The sequence below is a fragment of the Panicum virgatum genome, chromosome 7K, assembly GCF_016808335.1.
Source record: "Panicum virgatum strain AP13 chromosome 7K, P.virgatum_v5, whole genome shotgun sequence".
Lineage (NCBI taxonomy): Eukaryota > Viridiplantae > Streptophyta > Magnoliopsida > Poales > Poaceae > Panicum > Panicum virgatum.
In genome coordinates this window covers 9,804,849-9,828,342 of record NC_053142.1, presented here as the reverse complement: position 1 = coordinate 9,828,342, position 23,494 = coordinate 9,804,849, and the positions used below count along the sequence as shown (strand labels likewise).

The 23,494-nt window shown below is 48.9% G+C and overlaps 1 protein-coding gene and 1 non-coding gene across 2 annotated transcripts; one reads left to right on the top strand and one right to left on the bottom strand.

Moving 5' to 3' along the window:
• The first annotated feature begins 6,434 nt into the window (after positions 1 to 6,434).
• On the top strand, positions 6,435 to 6,538 carry LOC120643210. The gene has a single exon (XR_005662900.1). It is a non-coding gene; the product is annotated as a small nucleolar RNA R71 (small nucleolar RNA).
• A 13,106-nt stretch (positions 6,539 to 19,644) lies between these two features.
• Positions 19,645 to 20,676, bottom strand: LOC120639750 (thioredoxin H-type 2-like). The gene is made up of 3 exons (XM_039915634.1): positions 20,428 to 20,676; positions 20,122 to 20,256; positions 19,645 to 19,963 (listed from the first exon to the last, which is right to left on the bottom strand). Exons 1-3 carry the CDS (start codon positions 20,500 to 20,502, stop codon positions 19,811 to 19,813), a joined length of 363 nt encoding a protein of 120 aa, XP_039771568.1. The 5' UTR covers positions 20,503 to 20,676; the 3' UTR covers positions 19,645 to 19,810.
• Positions 20,677 to 23,494: the final 2,818 nt, after the last annotated feature.

The following is a 23,494-nucleotide window of genomic DNA, read 5'->3' as shown; positions in this document are numbered from 1 at the left end:
TCACTAAGGGAAGGAATTGACACCCCGCCCCGGGGAGGTCCGGAGCTGCCACGTGTCTGCAAGCACAGACGCGTATATAAGGCCGCTTGGTCTCCATACTAAGGTTCTCCTACCACTGCATTCATTGCGGTAGGTGGACGTCCGAATTGATATAGCAGAAGCCGAGGTGATTCTTTGACCAGGGGACACTATTGACCGCGTATTACCAAGACGTGTAGTGGAGCCGCTGGCGCCGCCCACGCCGCGCCTGTTAGTCTGCCATGACAGATGGACACGACGGCTCGGCTTCACCCATTATGATGCCTACATAATAGCCTCAACAGGCCACGCCGCAAGCTACGTTTCCCCAACGGGCACCTTGCTGATGGGACAAGAGAAGACCCCCCTGAGTCAGAGAGGCAGCAGGGCATGGAAGCATATCTGAGAAAAGATTCACAACTACTGTAGCCATTTAAGTACTCTGCGCAGTATGCTACACAGTCACGTTGGGCCCACTTGTCGGGGCCTCAACGACCAATGTATCCCGCACCCCTTGATCTATAAAAGGGGGGTGCCCGCTAGAAGAAAACTCAGGCTGGGAAAAGGCCAAGGCCCGGCAGAGGATAGGTTCATACACAACCAAGAACAATACTCCTCCCAGTGGATGTAGGGTATTACGCTCCGGCGGCCCGAACCACTCTAGATCGTGTGTTCTTGTGTGCTTGCCTCAGTGCTAGATTAGCTTAACCGCCTAGTACTTCCCCGAGTTCTCCCTCACTGGGAATAGGCGGGTGCGTTCCGCCACCCGGCTGTGGGTACCCTAAAAATCCCGCGACATTTGGCGCCGACCGTGGGGGGGTCAGGCGTTGGCTGGATCTTCAGGCTTCTGAGCTGTGTTCATCCTCTGCAACGGCGAACGAGAAGATGAAGGAAGGCGGGGTGACACCAACACCACATGCCATGGCGCCGGCGCGGCAACGCCCACAGATCGGCGGCGCACGGCAGCGGCGCCTACTCTGTATCGCCACTGCGACACCTCAGAGCTGGCGCGGCGGCGCACAGCGGAGGCACCGCTGGGCGCTGCCGTCCCTCCATCGACTCAAGATTTTCTCTCAAGCAACGGCAACGCTTCCTCTGCGGTGGCATGGCGTCGGCTCAAGGCTTTCTCTCAACATGGAGCCTGGTGCCAATGGCCATCCCGGAGGAAGTTGGCCGTGTTGTCGTGTCGTCTCCGGCACCACCCGAGGTGCTTGGTGCTGCTGCAGACAGGACCCCGCCACCAGGCGCGGGGGCCCCTGGCGCTAGCACCAAGGACAAGCCGGCGAGCGACCGCCCTTCTCCACGCTCTGTGCTCGTCCATACGAGCACCCGTTCTCCTGCTGCGCCAGGGCGGAAAACCAGGTTCTGCCGCAGCAAGCGGCAGGCGGGCCGGCTCCCGGTGGCAGACGGCGACGGCAGGGGGCCTCTCCCATTCAAAGCCAAAGAATTTGTCTCATGCTACCTAAGCATATGACATCTCTTAGGCAAGGAGTGGTCCCCCGAGCTCCCGAGGTGATGCTAGATGATGCAGTTCAGGCACATCCAGGGCGCCTTCGCCTCCGACGACTATGAAGAATCCAGGAGTAGCGGTACCACTTCCAATCAGAGAAGGGCATGCTATATAGAATGCAGCCGAAGGTTACTCCTAAGATAAGCCTAAGAAAATTCCTCCTTTATAATAACGTGGCGCCTACTTGTGAGTCCAGAGCAGTCAAGGTCCGACCTTGTAAACCCGACCTCTGGCCCTATCACACAAACAGGCAAAAAACAGTCCGGAGCGGTAGAGGTCCAACCTCGTAATCCCGACCTCTGATGTATACCATGACAACCACAATAATAAAGGAGATTTTCTTTCTCAGTTTTATCTAGGCTCCACCTTGATTACATTTATTCGCCTTGGTTTAACTATTCTTTCCTCTTGAGCGGAATCTTCCTTTTATTGCTAACAATCCAAGTTAAGTTGCCGGCTTGTCGCCAGGTGGGGACACCCCTTCTGGCTGGAAGGCAGTTCGGACCCCTAAGGGCCTGCTCTGGAGAAGTAGTACTCGTATCCTGGGGTAGAGAAGCTCCGCGTAGCTCAGCCTGGTAATGTACCCTAAGTTTACGTACTTCACTACCCTGTTACAAGTACTCTAGTATCCGAGACTTCTGTCTTTAGAGGTCCCGGGCTCCCTTCTAGTATAAGGCTTGGTTTCTCGCACCTTACTATGAGGTCCGGTAACATATTTTCATCGGAACGTCAGCAACGACTCAAGTCCACTCCGGTGGCCCGCTCCGGCGGAGACCGCTCGCCACGGTCGACTCAAGTCCACCCCGGTGGCCCGCTCTGGTGGAGACAGCTCGCCACGGTCGTCTCAAGTCCACTACGGTGGCCCACTCCGGCGGAGACCGCTCGCCACGGTCGACTCAAGTCCACTCCGGTGGCCCGCTCCGGCGGAGACCGCTCGCCACAGTCGTCTCAAGTCCACTCCGGTGGCCCGCTCCGGCGGAGACCGCTCGCCACGGTCGACTCAAGTCCACCCCGGTGGCCCGCTCCGGCGGAGACCGCTCCCCACGGTCGTCTCAAGTCCACTCCGGTGGCCCGCTCCGGCGGAGACCGCTCGCCACGGTCGACTCAAGTCCACTCCGGTGGCCCGCTCCGGCAGAGACCGCTCGCCACGGTCGTCTCAAAGTCCACTCCGGTGGCCCGCTCCGGCAGAGACCGCTCGCAACGGTCGACTCAAGTCCACTCCGGTGGCCCGCTCCGGCGGAGACCGCTCGCCACGTTAGCCAAGAGCCGGGTCCGGGAAGTGGTGCTTGCTCCCTGAGCGATCCGAGGTCTGTGTAGCTGCTTAGCTTGGTTCCGCACCCTAAGCCTACACCTTCGTCGCCCTATGGAGAGCGCTTTAGTACCTGAACCTGGCAACCGGTGTACCGGCCTCAGGGGTCCGGAGCGCCCGCTCTCTGCATGAGCACACCGACGCAATCAAGTTTGCGTGGAAACACATCACAATAGTAGGCCCCACCCGCGGGTTCGTACCTCTCCCGAGGTGGGCCCGGGGGCCACTATCGGTACCCCAGGACTGGGGTACCCCCTCTTGCTGTGTCTAGGCAAGAGCCTTGTGGTTATCCTTGACTACGTCCAAACACCCGGACCCCTACGGTCCGGAGCCCTGTTCACCCGACAACGGTCCCGGACCCGTCCCCGGCTGGGGAAGGTCTGGGAGCACCACGTGTTCCGGAAGAAGCAGGCGCTCAGCCCGAACAGCCGGGGGCTCCGGACCTCCCGTGGAGGTCCGGACCCCCGCGGAATCCCAGACCCCCCATGGGGTCCCGGACCCCCTGTATAGTAACCGGACCCCTCACTAAGGGAAGGAATTGACACCCCGCCCCGGGGAGGTCCGGAGCTGCCACGTGTCTGCAAGCACAGACGCGTATATAAGGCCGCTTGGTCTCCATACTAAGGTTCACCTACCACTGCATTCATTGCGGTAGGTGGACGTCCGAATTGATATAGCAGAAGCCGAGGTGATTCTTTGACCAGGGGACACTATTGATCGCGTATTACCAAGACGTGTAGTGGAGCCGCTGGCGCCGCCCACGCCGCGCCTGTCAGCCTACCATGACAGATGGACACGATGGCTCGGCTTCACCCATTATGATGCCTACATAATAGCCTCAACAGGCCACGCCGCAAGCTACGTTTCCCCAACGGGCACCTTGCTGACGGGACAAGAGAAGACCCCCCTGAGTCAGAGAGGCAGCAGGGCATGGAAGCATATCGGAGAAAAGATTCACAACTACTGTAGCCATTTAAATACTCTGCGCAGTATGCTACACAGTCACGTTGGGCACACTTGTCGGGGCCTCAACGACCAATGTATCCGCACCCCTTGATCTATAAAAGGGGGCGCCCGCTAGAAGAAAACTCAGGCTGGGAAAAGGCCAAGGCCCGGCAGAGGATAGGTTCATACACAACCAAGAACAATACTCCTCCCAGTGGATGTAGGGTATTACGCTCCGGCGGCCCGAACCACTCTAGATCGTGTGTTCTTGTGTGCTTGCCTCAGTGCTAGATTAGCCTAACCACCTAGTACTTCCTCGAGTTCTCCCTCACTGGGAATAGGCGGGTGCGTTCCGCCACCCGGCTGTGGGTACCCTAAAAATCCCGCGACACCCTGCGAACGGGACGAGCCCAACCTTGTCTTCCTCTTGAGAGCTTCGGAAATTTTTCGCCCTACACCTCTCATGCTTGCAACAAGAACGAACAAGGACGAATGAGAACAACTCGATTCGGGTTACGTTAGTGAAATGAAAATGAAACTCTTACCCGAAAGTTGTTCCTCCAAATATGTGATCAATCTTGCAGCAAAGAATTGAGATAGAGAGTATGTTCTTGCAATCAAACTTGAGCCAAAATCAAAAGAAAACCCGAGCAAGAATGTGTGAGAGGGAGTGAGAGTGAAGAGAGTGAGCATGAGAGCTCATCCCCCCTCTCTCGGCCTCTATTTAAAGAAATTTGGGCGAGTGCACCCGAGAAAGAGCCAGGCACAACGGTCAGGTAGCCGTTGGAGAAGGTGGGGCCCAGGAGCTGTTGGCCCTGGGTCGGCCGACCTGTGGGGTCGGCCGGCCCCAGGGTGGGCCCCCTGGTGCCCCCCTTTGGCCAAGTGCTTTCTCAACGGTTAAAAACTTTGAAAATATGGTGCACGGACAAAAGTTTTCTCGAAAAGATGTCCAAATTATTTTTTCCCAAAGGATTTTAAAACTCAGAAAATATTTTTGGTCTTTTTGTAAAAACGGGAAAAGTGTTAGAAAAATTCCAGCATGCAGAAAACAATTTTGAAAATCTCAAACATGCAGTGGAGAAAAACAAATAAGGTGCAAAGAAAATTTTGAAAAGCGGAGAAAGCAAATATGAGATAAGTACTAATTTACCTTTGGCAAGGGCGTATCATTTATAGTCCGACGTGCACCACTTTTCTCCATCGTTCTTACCATTCGTCGGTTCGTCCTAGAGAATCGAACGAAGCCGAACTCTCGACCTTTCGTCATACCTTCTTTGCCTTCTTCTTTCTTTTAGGTGTGGCGGTTCGGTGTTCTGGCTGGGGTTCTGGTGCACCCCAGAGTGCTTGCTCTTCACTGTCTTGTTGTTCTTCTTGAACCTGAAAAGCATATCCTCCCTTCCGACACGAAAATAGATTTCTCCCTTTCCGACATCGATCATTGCCTTGGTAGACCTTAGAAAAGGTCGCCCAAGTACGAGGTCGACTTCGAGGTCGCCCTCCATATCCATTACCACAAAGTCAGCAAGGATGAAGGAGTTTCGTACTCGTATGAAAATGTGTTCAGCTATTCCTTCAGGATACCGAATGGTTGAATCTGCAAGCTGTACGAGCATAGTTGTTGGGGAAAGAGCAGGATATTCAAGTGCTTCATATATTACCTTGGGCATTATATTCACGCTTGCCCCCAGATCGCATAGGCATCGCTCGAAGTGTTTGATGTAGATCGAGCAGCTGATCATGGGAACCCCTGGATCCTCTTGCACTGCTGCCACCATGCCATCCTAAACGTCGTTCCTTGGGGGATTGTACCTACCTACATGGTTATTGCGTGGTGGCCTCCGGGACGAGTTACCCCGTCCGGTAGACACCATGCTAACATTTTTAATGGGAGACTCGGGTTGCCCCGGGATCTTCCCGCTCTCAATAGCAGGTAACGAAGCTGCAATTTGTGCAAGCTGGGTTTCGATCATTTTATTGAAACTTAACTGGTTTTTAAGAGTTGAAGACAAATTTTCAAGCTTGACATTTAAACTTTCTAGAGATTTGTCATTGGCCAAAAGCTTTTTATTTATATTTTCATTGATTTTAACTTGGCTAAGAACAAGTTCTCTCAAGGAAGGTTGATTCGAATTGTAAGAAGGATTGTAGTTGTTACCTCCCTGAAAAGGTGGACGTGGCTGGTTCCACCCCTGGCCTCCTTGTGGTGGACGGTACCCGTTGTTGTTGTTGTTGTTGTTGTTGTTGTTGTTGTTGTTGTTGTTGTTGTTGTTGTTGAGGTATGCGCAGTGTTCACGGGTTTCGGGGCAGTCGTTCCCCGAATGTCCATTGTTACCGCAGACTTCGCACGTGAAGTGCGAACCCATGGCGTAAACGGGACCATGGATCGGTTGTTTGCTCCCTTCCTCCATCTTCTTTATTAGGAGGTCCAGCTTCGCGGCAATCATATCCGTCTCTTTGATGGTATGCATGCCCTTGGTCCGGGGTTGGAGTCGTTCATCGCTCCACCCCTGGTTGGAGACCATCTTCTCGACTAATTCTTTGGCTCTGGCTATGGTCAGGTCGAGAAAGGCTCCTTCAGCAGTAGCATCAATATTGGCTCGAGATGTCATTGTGAGCCCGTTGTAGAAGCTTTGCAGGACGAGCCACTTGTCCATGCCGTGGTGAGGACCGGCCAGGATGTATTCCTGCAACCTTTCCCAAGCTTCTGGGATGGATTCCATCCCCATCTGCTGGAAACTTGAAATTCTCCCGCGCAGGGCATTTGTTTTGCCCAGCGGGAAGAATTTTGCGAGGAACGCTTTGGAGCATTTGGCCCAGGTGTCGATGTCTTTATCCTTATAAAACCACTGTTTTGCCTTCTCTAGAAGGGAAAAGAGAAACAGACGAAGCTTGACAACGTCGGCGGTGACACCCCGTATGACAACGGTGTCGCAGAGCTCCAGAAAATTCTACAAATGAGCATTTGCGTCCTCATTTGGCTTGCCACAGAATGGGCTAGCCTGCACCATATTGATGAGGCTTGATTTGAGCTCGAAGTTCACGTCCCCAACATTGATGTTGGGGCCAGTGGCCACATTGTAGGTGGAGGGGACGGAGAACTCGCGGAGAGTCTTTTCAACCATAGCCTCAAGAACGAGTGGTGCTTCCGAAATGGGTTCCTGTGCCGGGAGGATAGCGAGAGGAGGAATGACGCGAGGTCGTGCCCTTCTCACGAGCCTCTCTGAATTGTCTGTGTAGTTTTCCGGCAGGGAGAAACCAGTCATACACTACCCCTGTCTTCTTTCAAATCAAAAATGAAAGAAGACATAAAGTGACATTAGCCTGAAAGAGTAAAGACTATATCCTGAGTACAAGGTCTAAGTTAATATCCACACTCCAAGAGGAAGGAATAAAAGAGAGAAACTATAAAACAAAGAACTACTCTATCCTACGTCAAGTCAGCTGGAGCTTAGGCTAGGTTAGGTGTCCTAGTGCTTCTATCCAAAGCTAGGGTCATGTTAGATCATGGTTAGGAATGCAGGTGCCAGAAAAATGGGATAGCGGAGAGAAGGTCCTGCACCGGAGTACATCCAGTCTCGTTACCTCTTTGCATGAACTCCTACACCGAACCCGAACGTCAGGGAGTACGCTAAACGCAACACTGCTGTTATGCCCGGACGGACAGGGCTGTCACCACCTACCGTCTACCCCAGTCACACCGTGGAGCACGATCATATCCGAAGGATCCCGCATACCCGAGCACCACACTGGTGTATGAAGTCACTACTCTAGTGCCCCCTGGTCTGTCACCCTTCGGATGGACGAGTAAAACACTAGAGCAAGCCCGAAAGCACAACGAACCTCTATCCGTACCCGGATCATCTAGCCTAACCAAGACCATAGCATAACTTATGAATGAATTAAGCATGGGTTGATAAACTATAAAGATAGTAAAGCAACCATGGCAAAACTCTATATTATGAATAGAAGTCTGACAAGTCCGATACAAAGCCATACCAGGAGCCGAGGATTGCTCAACGACCCCGAGGACGACTTGCTCGCTAAAGAGAACTAGCCTAGCTCCACTAAGAGAGCAAGAGAGAGGAGAGCCTTCTTGGAGAGAATGGAATGAAGTGTGTGTGCGTGTGTGTGTTGAGGGGTTGTGGAGGAGAGGCCTATTTATAGCTCTAGAGGTCGGTTTCCCGCCAACGCACATATGGAAGGTGATCAGATGCCTTGGCAGCTACTCCTCCTCGAAGTGCACCTGGATGGGAACCAGACCAGGTTCGGCCGACCCAGGGGGTCGGCCGACCCCACCTGGCAGCCTCTCGGCCTGATCTTCTACTAGATGGTATATTCTTTGATCCTTATCCTTATCCTCTGGTGCATCTTGCGTGGAGGCCCCGTTTCCTCTGACATGTGGGCCCTCTTTGTAAGGGTGTGACACCGGATGCGATATTCTACGTATTTATATGGCGTCTGCTATGTGTTTTCATCTTATTCCGCTCCTGCTCATCTGAAATGTACAAAACTCGAAAACAACTGTGGAGCGAGGTTAGTGATACAAATATGTGAGTAAGGCATGTAGTTTTCCTTTATTATTGAGTATAGTTGACTGGTGAAAATGGCACTTAAGCACCGTCAACAATGTACAAGATATCAAGGGTTGGCAACGATATGACTTTTCTGCGTCATGTGAGAAAATTTGTTGCCGCTGCGAAGAAGCATCGTGTGAGTCTGTGTCGGGAGCGCACCATTTGTCCGTACAATAGCTGCAAAAACAAACTTCTCCAGGAAGATAACGTGGTGCAATCTCACTTCATCCGCCATGGTTTTGTCGAGAATTACACCATGTGGAAGTTTCACAGCAAAGCAGATCCAGGTGTTGCCGGTGCATCTGAATGAAACTCTTTGACGCCCTCGTCTGTGAATGAAAGAGGACAACAACCCTCACAATAAAAAACAACAGGGGGTGGTGATAGTGCAAATCGCAATTACATCAACATTGATGAACTTCTCCAAGACATGGCAGGCAATGATGGTGATGAGGAGGGTGATTTGTTGGGGCCCGAAGATGCAGAGATTTTTGAAGATCCTGCTAACCGTATGGACCAAGATGATGTTCTGTTTGGAAATCTAAAGTGGATGGAGAATTTCAAGGAGATGGAGTAGGTGGCAATTGATCCGCTATATAAGGACTATTTGAAGCATTGGATGGTGTTGCGTTTTAACCTCCAGTTGCTGCTGCTGAAGTCTCGCCATGGGTGGTCCGACACTAGCTTCAACGACCTGTTACGTATGCTTGCTGACACATACCCAGAGGGTAACAAGGTGCCCACCAATACCTATCAAGCGAAGAAGATAATCCGGCCAGTGTCGATGAAGCTCAAAAAGTTTCATGCATAAACTAACCACTGTATCCTGTATTGGGGCAAGTATGAGAACTTGTAGAGTTGTTCGCACTGCGGTATGAGTCGGTACAAGAGGAACGCCGGTTGTCACTCGGACGTGGATGATGAGGGACCCACATGTAGGTAGAAGAAGAAGAAGACGGCCAAGCAGATCTCGTTTCCTGAGGATGAGGAAGAAGAGGGCTACATGCAGAGGAAAAGTCCTGCACTGTCAGTGTGGTATATGCCCGTGATCGATCGCCTACGTGCGCTATTCGGGAACCCAGGGGATGCCAAGCTGATGTCGTGGCATGCATTGGCAGAACGCATTAAGGGCGATGGCAAGCTACGACACCCCTCCGATGGCAAGCAGTGGAAGAGTTTCAATGCCAAGTTCCTGAAGGAGTTTGGTGATGAGGCGAGGAACATCAAGTTCGCACTAAGTATCAATGGGATGAATCTGTTCGGTGATCTCAGCAGCTCCCACAGCACTTGGCCGGTCATCCTCACCATCTACAACCTACCTCCCTATATATATCAGAAGTGTAGGTATCTTTTACTCACCATGATTATTTCTGATCTAAAGCATCCTAGCAACGATATAGGTGTGTTCCTGGAGCCACTCATGGAGGACATGAAGATGCTATGGGAAGATGGGTCAAGATGATGGATGCGTCCGTAAAGTAGGAGTTCACTCTAAAAGCCATCATCTTTGTCACCATCACCGATTACCCTGGCCTTTTTGCACTGTCGGGGCAGATCAAAGGGAAGTTAGTTTGTGTAGTTTACACTGATGGTACCTGCTACACTTATCTTAATGAATCGAAGAAATTGGTATACATGAGGCATAGGCGATTCCTCAACAAAAATCACAGGTACCGGCATCCTTCGATGAATCAGTTCTTTGATGGCAAGCCCGAGCCTCAAACTCACGAGCCAGAAAAGATGAGGTATCGGCAAAAGGTGTTTAAAATGGTCAATGGTATAAACATAGAGTACGGGAAGAAGAAGAAAGCGGAGGAAGATGGGACCACAGCAAGGAAGAAGAGGAAGCGGGATCAGTTGAAGGAGAAACAACCACCTGTTCTTTTCAAGAAGCAGTCATGTTTTTCAAGTGCCTGTCGTACTGAAAGGAGTTAGATACACCCCATGCTGTCTATTGCATGCACCATTCGAAGAATGTCTTCGAAAGCACGGCCGTGGTCTTTCTAGACATCAAGACTAAGACGAAGGATGGTCTGAAGTCACATCTAGATCTTGTGAACTAGAACATTAGGACTGAACTTCATCCGACCCCCCGCAGCGCAGAGCGGGAAAGTGGACCTTCTGTAGATGTGAAAATCCCACCGGATGGACTCTCGCGCTCCACGTACGCTAGGGCCGGGGAGATTTGCTTCGCTCCGAGTACCAAACCCAGTCAGCGCACATACGGTGCGCTCGGCGTGCCAGTTAATTTGACATGCAATTGAGAAGGAGGATAAACGTTAAATTCAGGGGTGCGATCGGCTAGCCAACCGATGTAAGTGATGTCAGCAATCGGCTATCATACAGCCGATTCTGCTTGGATGAGCCGATCAGAAATGATACAGCTTTGAGAAACAACACCCAGACCCGATCCCTATCGGCTATCGCGACTGGGTCACCTGAGTAGCCGATAGTGAACAGGTCCGAGCTGGATAAATTGTGGTAAAAGCTTAAAACAAACTAGATCAACAAATCAACCTAGCAAGATCTAAAAAATTACCGATAACTTGTGATATAAACTCAAAACAAACCAGATTAAAAGGATAACCTAGCAAGGACTAAGCATATATCGATAACTTGGTGGTAAAAGCAACAACAAGCTAGATTAACGGATCGATTAACCTAACAGATTGATAACTTCTACTGATAACTTGGTGAGCAAACTAAACCCTGCCAGACGGATCTAAAGAGCTCGATAACTGGTGAACAGTTAGACCCCGCCGGATGGATCTAACATGTTCGATAACTTTGAGTGCCATAGATGGAGGAAGAAGCGATGCGCCGTCAACCTGAACCCATCTACGCAACTCTACTCGAAACTTTTCAATAAGCGATGGAGCATACCTGCTAAGAAGAACTCGTAAGAGAAAAACTACTGCAACTAAGGTGAAGTCGCCGTACTGAATTGTAGATGCATTTGAATGTAATTGTTTGTATTGGATGTGATTGATCAAAGTTTACAAATGACAGAGGTTAGCTATTTATAGCCTAAACCTAAACCTTTCTTGCCGATACGACGAGATTTGACTTCAAATACAAGAAAACAAAACTGCCTAAACAAATGGCATAATATCTACAAGATAACTTGCTGACGTAGCCTCACCAGCTCCTTCCTTAGCTCCATCGGCTATGACGCTTCCCTTGGCCCAAAAGCCCAATGTCTTCATTCTCTCTTCCAGTTCCAGCACCGGCCCATTCTCCATCAGCCACTTCCCTAATCAGATTGACACGTACCAAAAAACAGTGTCAACACCTTCCGAGCGCGAGCTACAACCTCACGACAGATAAGAAGAGGGCCGTGTGCCAGTGGCTTAGGGCTGTGAAGGTGCCGACCGGTTTCTCTTCCAACATCAAGAGTCTAGTCTTGATGAAGGACTTCACACTAACCAGCTTCAATGCACATGACTGCCACATCATGCTCACGGTGTTCCTCCCAATTGTGATCAGGGCTATCGGTCTAGAGTACGTGAAGATGGTCATCACAGGTCTCGGTTACTTCTTCAACTGGATCACACACAAGGTCATCTATGAAGCTGATCTGCCAGGCATGAAACAATTCATTGCAGAGACTATTTGCCAGCTCGAGATGTGCTTCTCGCCGTCTTATTTCGATATTAAGTGTCCCATCGCAAATACCCATCGCCTCTACAAATGTATTAAGTGTCCCATATATCCACAAATACCCACCACTATGCGTGTGTTTGGTTCCGAGACTAAGTGGGATGGGTTGGCTCCATTCCTATTTTTTAGGATAGCTCCGACGACTATCGGCATCTTCGAAGACTGAGCCTGCAAATCCTCGAGACTGACGAAGTCACCACTGGTGCTCCGCTGTCGACGAAAACATCACCTACCACTAAAAGCACAACGCCATTAAATCCTAGAATATTCGCTCCCACGGGGAGTCAAACCTAGGACCAGGTGCTCCAGAGGTTCTTGTAACCATTTGGCTATGAGCCCTTTCGCAACGACTAAAAAATGGGGATAGTATAAGTCCATACCGACTAATAGTCAGTCGCTACAAGCGCTTTTACCGACTCCAACGTAGTCTGTATGGGGCTGTGGTTTAGTGGATGGAAGGTTGCGTTCAACCCATTTTTTGTTTGGTTGGAGGGATTGCGCGGAAGCCTCTTAACACCATTAGATACTTTTTCTTATATCTCTTCCTTTTCATATTCTTTTCTTAATAAGTTTGAGGATATTTCTTTTCGGTACATAAAAATTCAAGCAACAAAAATTACTGAAAAATTGGTGTGTCAAATGATTTATTTTTTATAAGCTAACTTGTTTATCATGTGTATATATGTTTATAAAAATATTTTTTACAATGTAGATGCATTTGTCGTCCTGTAAAATTATGTTCACTTTGTGGATTAAATTGTTCCGTGATGCTGACTCATTTGTTCATGATATTCATTTTTCATTATTTATCCTATACAAACAAATGTTCGTGATATGTAATATTTTATTCATTATATATTATTATTTGTTCGTTATGTTTAACTTTTTTGTTGATGTAAAATAATCAGTTGTTCCTGATATCAAAATATTTGTTCCCAGTGGCGGAAATTAATTACTGAGAAATTTTTTAAAAATACATTTTCAATATATCGTGCAAACAAAGGCAAGTGTGGTGTTATTTTGAAGATCTTATCATAAGAAAGATAATGGTACAATTCAAATTTAATTTGGATATTCACTTATTTGTTTGGAATATTAATTTTTGATTATTTATGATATACAATCAAATGTTCGCGACGTTTAATATTTTATTCGTGCTATATTATTATTTGTGCGTCATGTTTATTTTTTTTGTTCATAGAAAATAATCATTTGTTCGTGTAGTTAAAATATTTGTTCCCATGAGCTGAAAGTAATTATTTAGTATTAAAAAAATATGATTTTAAGGAATATCGTATAAACATAGGCAAGTGTGGTCTTGTTTTGAAGATCTTGTTATAAGAAAGATAATGGTGAAATCCAAATTTAATTTGGATGCTCGGTTTGATAGATATCACTTTTTTTAGTTTCGAATTTGTAGTGCGCATATGAGTGACAACATCATTATTGCTATCTTTTTTTGTATGCATGTACATATAGAATCTATCTTCTTTTGCTGGCAACGATGAACGCGTAAACACTCTGTATAGATTTATTGGGCTGTCGGCCCATTGAAGGAGAGTTCTCTCATGTGGCCCATGCTGTCGCGCTCCAATTACTCGGAGTGGGCGATGCTTGTGCAGTGCGACTACGAAGCCATGGAGATATGGGAAACCATCGAGCCTGGCGGTGCAAGTGTGAAGCGCGCGCAGGACCGGCAAGCCATGAGCGCACTGCTGCGTTCCGTCCCTAAGGCGATGTGGCAGACATTAGCCAGCAAGAAGTCCGTCAAGGTGGCGTGGGAGGCGGTGAAGACAATGCGGCTCGGCGCAGATAGGGTGAAGGACGTCAACGCCCAGAAGGTTTTGAAAGAGTTTGAGTACCTCTAGTTGAAGGAGGGGGAGACGATCGACGACTTCGGCATGCGCATCACCAATCTCGTCGCCGACCTGAAGACACTCGGCGAGACGCTGGACCACATGCGTGTCGTCAAGAAATTCCTACGCGCCGTGCCTCCGTGCTTCACCAGCGTGGTTGTCTCGATCAGAGGCGGAGCTCCTCATGCGGCATGGTGGGGCAGCTGCCCCACCTACTGCCGGAGTTGCACCACTAGCCCCCTGTCTTCCTCTCTTCCAGCGAGCCAGCGAGCAATGGAGCGGCGCGCCGGCCGCCGCAGCAGTGGCCGTTGTCTTCGACGCTCCGTGATGAGAGGGCAAGCCGCAAATGAAAAAACAGGGAGAGAAAGAAAAAAAGACCCAGTCCAGTAAGCCTAGCTGAGCGCCTGAGCCGGCCCAACAGCCCAAGTGGAACTAGCTCCCAGCTCCTCCCGGCTCCCCCACCCCAAACCCCCTAATTCCCGTAGTGCGCCACCGCATCTCCAGCCTCCGCCGCCACGCCGCCTGCCTCTGGAGCCTGCCGCGCCTCCAGCCATCCGGAAGCGCGGGCCGCGAGCTGGCGCTGTTGCGGCTGCACCTCGGGAGGGCCAGGCGCTGGGCAGGCCTCGGCACGCCGGCGCTCTCGTGGAAGATGGAGGACGAGGGAGCTCGGGAGGATGCGGCGCTTGCGGGCGTTGCGTTGGCGGCGGCGAGGAGCTCGGCATCGGCGGTCGGCCTTGGCGCGGTAGCTGGGCATGACGTCGCGCGGGAGGGTCGCCGGCACAGACGAGTGTCTCTCGTTCGTTCTTCCTTCCGTCACCCGCGTTGCATGGCAAGCAATCGGAATCCGATGGAATTGCCACCGATTTCGTGGCTTGCTCGATTTCTGTTCTCGCGGTGAAGATGCTCTGCCCCAGCTAAAATTCTGGGCTAGCTCCGCCACTGGTCTCGATCGAGATGTTCTGCGACCTCAAGAAGCTCACCGTAGAGGAGCTGATCGGGCGTCTGTGCGCGGCGGAGGAGCGGTTCGACGAGAAGGTCGAACAGATCACTGACAAAGCTGGATGACTACTGCTGGCGGAAGAGGAGTGGCTTGAGAAACATAAGCACTGTTTCCAAGCCGGCCCCAAGGAGAGCGGCGGTAGCAGTTCAGGTGGCAGCCAGGTGAAGAACAAGGCGGCGGCGCTCTCTGACGGTGGCGCCTCGGGACTAGTCAAACTGACATCCGAGGGCACACCAAGGAGGAAGGGGCGCTGTCGAAATTGTGGCATATATGGCCACTGGGCACAAGGCTGCAAGCGGCCGAAGAAGGAGAAGAAGGAGGCGCGGCAGCTGGAGGCGAACGTGGTGCTGGGTGGCGCTGATCAGCCGGCCCTGATGATGGCGACATGCGGAGATGTCGTGCGTGCTCCAACCCAGATCATTCACCTGATGGAGAGCATGATCCCTAAAGACGTTCCTGATGGTGTGTGGGTGCTAGACACCGGAGCCAGCAACCATATGACCGGAACGCGATCGACATTGACGCAGCTCGATGAAGGTGTCCGTGGCTCGGTGATCGACATTGACGCAGCTCGATGAAGGTGTCCGTGGCTCGGTGCGTTTCGGCGATGGATCACAAGTGGAGATTCTTGAAATCGGTTCCGTGGTGGAAGATCGACTCCACCAACACAAGGTACTAACTGAAGTTTACTATATTCCCAAGTTAAAGAGTAATATAGTAAGTCTAGGTCAGCTAGAAGAAAAAGGGTATGAGATCTCTCAGAAAAATGGAAGATTGAATGTGTTTGACCAAAAGCACACACTGTTAATATCTGCTCCAAGGACAAGAAATTGGCTGTACACTGTCAAGTTCAGTCTGGCACCACCTGTTTGCTTGCTTGCTCAGTTTAATGATATGGCTTGGCGTTGGCATGCTAGATTTGGGCATCTGAATTTTAGAGCCTTGCATGATATGAGTAGCAAGAACTTGGTGGAGGGAATGCCGGTGGTGAAAAGAGTGGAAAGGGTCTGTGATGGGTGTGTTCTCGGGAAGCAACATAGAGCACCTTTTCCACAAGTGTCAAATTTCAGAGCTGCAAAGGGGTTAGAACTAGTACATGCAGACTTATGTGGACATATCACACCTAAGACTCTGTCTGGGGCATCTTATTTCTTACTTGTGGTTGATGATCACATTAGATATATGTGGGTGGAGATACTGAAAACAAAAGATCAGGCCCTTGACAGTTTCAAGAAGATCAAGGCAAGGGCTGAACTGGAGTCTGATGGAAAGTTAAAGGCCCTGAGAAACAGATTGGGGGGGGGGTGGAATTCAATTCCCATATGTTCTCAATCTTCTGCAATGAAGGTGGGATAAAGCATTACACAACCACTCCTTACTCTCCTCAACAAAATGGAGTGGTGGAGCGCAGGAATCAAACTGTGGTGGAGATGGCCAGGTGTATGCTGAAATCCATCAAAGTTCCATCTGCATTGTGGGGAGAGGCAGTGTGCACTGCTGTCTATGTGCTAAATAGATCACCAACAAAGAGTCTAAACAACAAGACCCCATTCGAAGTTTGGCATGGAAAGAAACCAAGGGTGAGTCATCTGAAAGTTTTTGGTTGTGTTGCTCATGTGAAAGTGGTTGGTCCAGGACTGAAAAAACTTTCTGACAGATCTGTAAAGATGGTGTTCATTAGCTATGAGTCAGGCACAAAAGGCTACAGACTGTAAAGATGGTGTTCATTGGCTATGAGTCAGGCACAAAAGGCTACAGACTATATGATCCTACTGCTAACAAGCTTGTGGTGAGTAGGGATGTAATCTTTGAAGATGATCAGACCTGGGACTGGACTGCCACAGCAGATGACACAGACCAGCAAACAGACACCTTTGTAGTGCACTATGAGAGATCTGACCAAAATCCGACAATAGGAGAAGATCCAGCTTCTCTAGCTGTGCAGGTCGGTGGTGGTAATTCACCAGTAGGGGGAGGTGTTGTGGCTCCTCAAGAAGCAACTCCTGGCACCCCTGGAAATGATCCTAGTACACCAGTTTCAATTCCAGCTCCACAGCAAGGCAATCAAACGCCTGATTCAGAAAGTTCAGATGAAGGCCCTATAAGGTTCAGAACCCTGACAGACCTATATGATTCAACTGAACAAATACATGATTTTGAGTATAGTGGTGTTTGTATGTTGGCAGCTGATGAGCCTGTCAGTGTTGAACAAGCCCTGGAGGAAAATTGCTGGAAACAAGCAATGCAAGCTGAAATGGAGTCTATTCTGCAGAACAAGACATGGGTAGCTTCAGAGTCACCTAAGAATCATAAGGCCATTGGGTTGAAATGGGTGTTTAAGGTGAAAAGAGATCCAGCTGGCAAGGTCGTGAAGCACAAAGCCAGATTAGTGGCAAAAGGGTATGCACAAATTCAGGGGGTGGATTATGATGAAGTCTTTGCTCCTGTTGCAAGATTGGAGACTGTCAGATTGCTGCTGGCTCTTGCTGCACAAGGGGAGTGGGAAGTTCATCACATGGATGTGAAATCAGCATTCCTGAATGGAGATCTGCAAGAAGTGTATGTGCACCAGCCACCAGGTTTCACAGATCCAAAAGCACCTGGGAAGGTTTTGTTGAGACTCAAGCAAGGGCCTGGAATGCCAGGCTTGATCAGGAGCTATACAAGTTGGGTTTTATCAGAAGTGTGGAGGAACATGCTGTGTACAGGAGAGGCTATGGCTGGTCACTTCTCCTAGTTGGGGTCTATGTTGATGATCTCATCATTTGTGGGCCAAATAGCAATAGCATTGCTATATTCAAGCAGCAGATGAAGAAAAGTTTCAGTATGAGTGATCTGGGTTTACTGAGCTACTATCTAGGAATGGAGGTAAGGCAGAAACCTGGAGAAATCACCATCTATCAAAGTGCTTATGCTAAAAAGATTGTTGAAATCTCAGGGATGAAGGGTTGCAATTCAGTTGACACACCAATGGAACAGCATGTGAAGCTGTTACCCGGCAAGTCTGAGTTAGTGACAAATGCAACAAAATATAGAAGCATTGTTGGTAGTCTGAGATACTTGGTAAATTCAAGGCCTGACCTTGCCTTCTCTGTTGGGATGGTTAGCAGGTTCATGGAGACACCAAATCCTGAACATTGGAGTGCCATCAATAGAATTCTGAGATATGTTGCTGGAACCACTGAACTTGGCTGCAAATTTGTCAAAGGTGAAAGTGCAGAGCTGATGGTACACTGACAGTGATCATGCAGGTGATATGGAGAAAAGGAAAAGCACCACTGGTGTTGTTTTCTTTCCCGGTGGCAACATTATTACTTGGAGTTCACAAAAGCAGAGGGTGGTTTCACTATCATCCTGTGAATCTGAGTACATAGCTGCAGCTACTGGTGCCTGTCAGGGAGTACGGTTGAGCAGGCTGTTGGCTGACTTAACTCGCTCAGATGTGAAGAAGTTCAGTCTTTTCATTGATAACAAGTCTGCCTTAGAGCTCTGCAAAAACCCTGTCTTTCATGAGAGAACGAAGCACATCGACACCCGTTATCACTACATCAAGGACTGTGTCGCTAATGGTGTGGTGGACGTCGAACATGTCAGAACTGATGAACAACTTGCAGACATCCTGACGAAGCCGCTCGGGAGGGTCAGGTTCATCGAGTTGAGGCGTCAGCTGGGGGTTGTCAGAGCTGGACAAGATTAAGGGGGTGAAATGTTGCACTAGCCCGTTGCATTAGCCTGCATCTTGTAATCTTGTCAGTCATTGTGTCAGCATATAGATGCATTAGCTAGAGTTAAATGAGTTTGTTACAAACTTCTGTTGTAAGCGTAGAATCGCGGACAGGATGGAGACTGCACGTCCTGTGCCGTGACCGCGTCATTGCCTAACCGTCCGCCATGGCGAGCACGCCGTGCATGTCGCACGGGCGCCCGAGAAAGAAGGCGCACCGTGCAGCTGCTCGTTGTGGCGGGGGATGTGGATCAGGGCGACCATAAGATCAATGCAATGCATGTGTGAAGGCTGCAACTCTTGCGGCTGAAAAAAACAACTTCCTCTCTCGCGTGTGTGTGTCGAGGCTCGCCGTCGCCGCTCGTGGTGACCGCGCGCTGTGTTCTTCGGTGTTCCAGCGGGTTGGGCTCGCTGGCGGTGATCGCCGGCGCCAACAGTTCAGCCCTGTCCATAGCCGTCATAGGTAAATTTTGATCCTAGCTACGCCAGTGCACAACGGATTGCGGGCAGAGAATGACTGAAGCGAGTGGAGTGCGGAGTTTGCGAGAGATGGTGGAGACAGGCAGGTGTGGTGTTCGTGGTTAGGGTTCTACCTTCTATGTGGCATAGTCTTTGTGCACCACCATGCCCATGATGGTGATGGATGACGTCAATCCTGTTTGGGGAGGAGGGAAGATGTGTGGAAGGGGAATAGAAGGGCAAAATGAATAATTTCATTTCATTAGCTCTCGTTTCATCAAAACTAGATGGCAGTGGCCTTCAGATCCAATGAAAAATCCCTCAAGAAATCGAGTCTTTATCCATCACTAGGGTCATAACATGTCTGTATTTTTTTGGATACTTTCCAAACATTTTATTTGGGGGTCCATAACGTCAAACAATCTCTGTGAATGTTCCTGGAGATAGTCAATAGATTCACCTATATATGCATCTATAGGATATAATTTATTTTTTTCCCCACCACCACTCTATATAATCACAGATACTCAGATAGTAGCTAGAGATTATCAACACCCTGGATCAAAACCTGGTGGTGAATCTGTTATTCTTTGGTGCAATGAAACACATATACCAAACCTTATTTATTTATTTATGTTCAGGGCCTCAAGATGTGCGTGATCTAGCGGCCCTGAAGGAATTACACATACACCAAGGGCTCATCACATCGATATGCATGCGTGTGCCCAGACACCATCAGAGATTCTTGAGGCCCATCAGGCATTATTGGACGATGCCTCACCCAACTGCTCTAAGATGCTGCTCCGGAGTTCATCCTTGTCGACCCCCACGACGCGTTTCTTCACGTAGTAGTCCTTCACCAGCAGGAAAGTCGGCAGCGCCTCCACACGGAGCGAGCGAGCCAAATCCTGCATGCAATTAGCAGGCATGATTAATAACAAGTCATAAAGGTATAACAACTGTCCCCTGTTTAAACTAGTAGGACGTAGCTAGATTAAACATGTGTGCTAGGATATATGGTGCTCAAACATAGCAGCAAGTCTTGTGCTATGTTGATGTTGTGTACCTTGAACTCTTCGACGTCGAGCATGCAGAAGTCGACCTTGTCTCTGAACTTGGGGTCGGGGGCTATGGTGTTGGCGACAATAGGGTTCATCAGCTTGGAGGGCTCGGACCACGAAGCCATGAATTCCATCACCAGCTGAATTTGACCGTGCAAAAATTCAGAGGTAGAGAGATAGTTTATTAGCAACGCCAAGAGAACTTTAAAAGAAGCTAATTATTTGGTCCATAACTTGAACCTTCATAAGTTTTATTTTTAATTGCTTTGCACCACATCTGAGGTGAGCAAAAAGGGAATAATGGTATGTACCAGCCTATCCTCCCGTTTAGCCTTCTGGAGAGCGTCTTTCCAGTTGTTCTTGCGCAGGGTCTTCACGGAACTCATCTTGCCTTAACTTTGGAAATGTACGACGGTTACTCGGAAGGCACAAGAAGGCTAATCAATGAATGTGTTTATCTTTTTCCTGGTGTATTTTCAAGGAGCAAGAATGGACAGCAGCTACCAAGCTTGCCTTGGTAATGATCTTGATCTGTTGTGTGGAGAAGGTAGTGCAAGGGGATGACCGTATATATAACCAAGGCTTGGGCGTCTCTCTTGGATGAGAAAGAATAGATGCTTCCCAACTTTATGTTGCAAAAGAAGATCCTTACTTGGAGGAGACTAAGGACTTGTCAGTTTCGTATGGGCTTGGAATAATAAAAAAAATGGACCGTTAGAAGCAATCCACACATCATGTGATTTTTCTGGATTTATTTTTAAAAATTAATGATGCCATGTTTCCAGCGGTAGACAACATGTCCGTCGATAGAGACACGACGACTGTGTTGTATTGGGATGAAGTTTACTACTTGGTTACAACTTGTTGCATACTCCTCTTCATCCCATGAAGAGTCTATCTTTTCCATACAGATTTATTGGTGACTCGTACTATCATTTGTTGGCCGTATGCATCCAACTAATAACCAGATTTGCTAAAGTCATGACCGTACCAGAAGTTAATTTTTATGTGCAAATCAAATCTGAGCACTCAATTAGGCAGTAATTACGGTCCAATTTTATAGAATTTCACTCCAAACATTAATGGGATAGAGGAATTATGCCGTTGATAGGCCTAGGTTTGGACAGGTCACTTTTTCCTGAATCAAACCCATCACATCGGAGATGGGTTACTGATGGATTGTTGTAACACCCGGATACTCCGGCCATTGGCCCGGATACTCCAGGCGTGGAGTTTCTATTTCCATAATTTGGTCATCTGGACCCCACAATCATTTAAATAGAAAATATCACACTCTCTCCCTCACTCTCACTCTCTCCCGTTACCTCTCTCTCCCTCACCTCCCTCACGAGCTCTCCCTCTCCCCTAAGCTCTAGATTCCGAAATCTTTCATTTCAACTTGATTCCAAGGCCAAGGGAGCTTCACTCGGTGTGGGGGATCATCTTCTATAAGTATTCCACCTTGGGGCGACATCGTTTTCGAGTTTTCTTGCAAGAGGAACTAGCTCAAGGTACTAGAAGCTAGGGCTCGCCGATTTGGTTGTTTTAGGATGTTCTAGGTGATTTCCTTTGGTCAATCATCTCTATATGCATCCTTCAACTAGGATTCAAGAGGGTTTCAAATTTGGTGGGGTGGTTTTGCCAAAAATCAAGATTTCAGTTTTTGGGGCGAAAATGCTGTCAAGCCCGGAGACTCCGGGTATAAGCCCGGATACTCCGGGTTTTTTGAACACTCCGGGCGAAACTCCGGGAATAAGCCCGGATACTCCGGGTTTGGGATACTCCGGGGGAAACTCCGGGTATAGTCCCGGAAACTCCGGACTTCGGAGTCCGGATACTCCGGATATGAATCCGGATATTCCGGGTTTTATTAGAACTGTTGGATGTAGAATTGGGTAAATTTGGGGTAAATTTGTAGTGTTTCTACTTGGGCATTTCAAAGATTGTTGTTGCATATCGTATTTGCATACATTCTCATGTCATGTGCATACATGTAGACGCCGCCGCCGAAGGAGTAGTATATGAAGTGATCGAGGAGGCGAAAGAGCACCCGGAGCAAGTCCAACAGGGGGTTCGCAAGGATCCGGCCCAAGGCCCGTCTGCCCCTAGCTCTGAGCAGCAGCCCGAAGGCAAGCCCCGGTGCACATCCTATTAATTTAAATTATGGCACCTATATATGTATTTATTACTTGTGCATTATGTTTAGGAGTTGATTGAAACCCTAGTTTCATGAACCCTAGGTTTCCTTGAGTTGTACTAGTATGTATATGACGATAGAAATGCTATGCTAGATAGGTTTCGGTAGAAGTCGAGTAATTCTTGGTTACTCGCGAGATATATGATAGTTTTATGTTTCCATATATGAGTTACTAATCTTTGGATGAAAGTCTTGGAATGAAAGAAAGAATAGAATCTGAGACCGGGCGGGAGAGGTGTAGTTCCGCCTGTGTCGGTTAAGGACCGAGCCGTTGTTGCCCCTGTTGATCATGTTTGAACTGTACTAACCGCATGCCAAAAGTAGGAGGTAGTCGAAACCGGTAAGCCGAGTACTGCCTCATCTCGAAAGTACAGGACTCCATCTCACCTCCTGGGGTAGTCGAGTAGTCGCGGAGAAATGGGGATGCATATGTTTACTTTTGGTGGTCTCACGTTGAGCTCGGCTGACCGTAAGATGGTGGGGCGGTCCTGTAGTTCGAGGCGGGGAGGGGAAAGGTCGGTGAGTGGGGTCCGACGGGGCTTTTGCGTGCTGTGTTGGTTAGGTCCACTTTGCAAGATTAAATCGAATCGATTCGCCGTCAGTCGCTCTCGGATATGAGCACCCTGGCCACTGTGTCGCAGCGTAGTGATGTGATGGAATAATAGTTATACCTATGATGATGAACACCATGAAGTATTATTTATTGCTCCACTATGTTTGCTCTAGATTTTGTTATACAAATATTAGACTATGATTGATTTATATAGAACTTGGGCTAAAATAAGGAAAGTAAGGAATTATTTTAGTCGCTGTTTTCTGCAAAATAACCACCAGCTAAAAGCCTTGCATGTCTAGATATGTGGGCTAAGTTATACCCACTAGTCGGGTAAGTCTTGCTGAGTATTAGTTGCTCAGGGCTTTTGTTGAAAAATGATTTCAGGACCCGCACACGTTGACTTCTGTACGTGTTGCGCCAAGTTCGTTCGACTGGACGCGGATGGGTGGAACGTTGAGGACCCAGGCGCGTAGCTTTGGAGTGTATGGAATTGCACACTCGTGGGCTGAGTGTGTAATTCATTTCCGTTCTTATATATTGTAGTGGCAGATTTCATGTTTATCAAACTTTGTATAAAAGTCTTGTTTATTATTATGTATTTCAAACTCGGGTTGTGAAACTCGTT

What these genes read in the sequence shown, in the direction of transcription:
- LOC120639750 (XM_039915634.1), bottom strand. Translation starts at nt 20,502, where the DNA reads ATGAGTTCCGTGAAGACCCTGCGCAAGAACAACTGGAAAGACGCTCTC. An exon ending in CTAAACGGGAGGATAGGCTG is followed by an intron (nt 20,257 to 20,427) that starts GTACATACCATT and finishes GGTCAAATTCAG; the next exon opens with CTGGTGATGGAATTCATGGC. An exon ending in TCGACGTCGAAGAGTTCAAG is followed by an intron (nt 19,964 to 20,121) that starts GTACACAACATC and finishes AATTGCATGCAG; the next exon opens with GATTTGGCTCGCTCGCTCCG.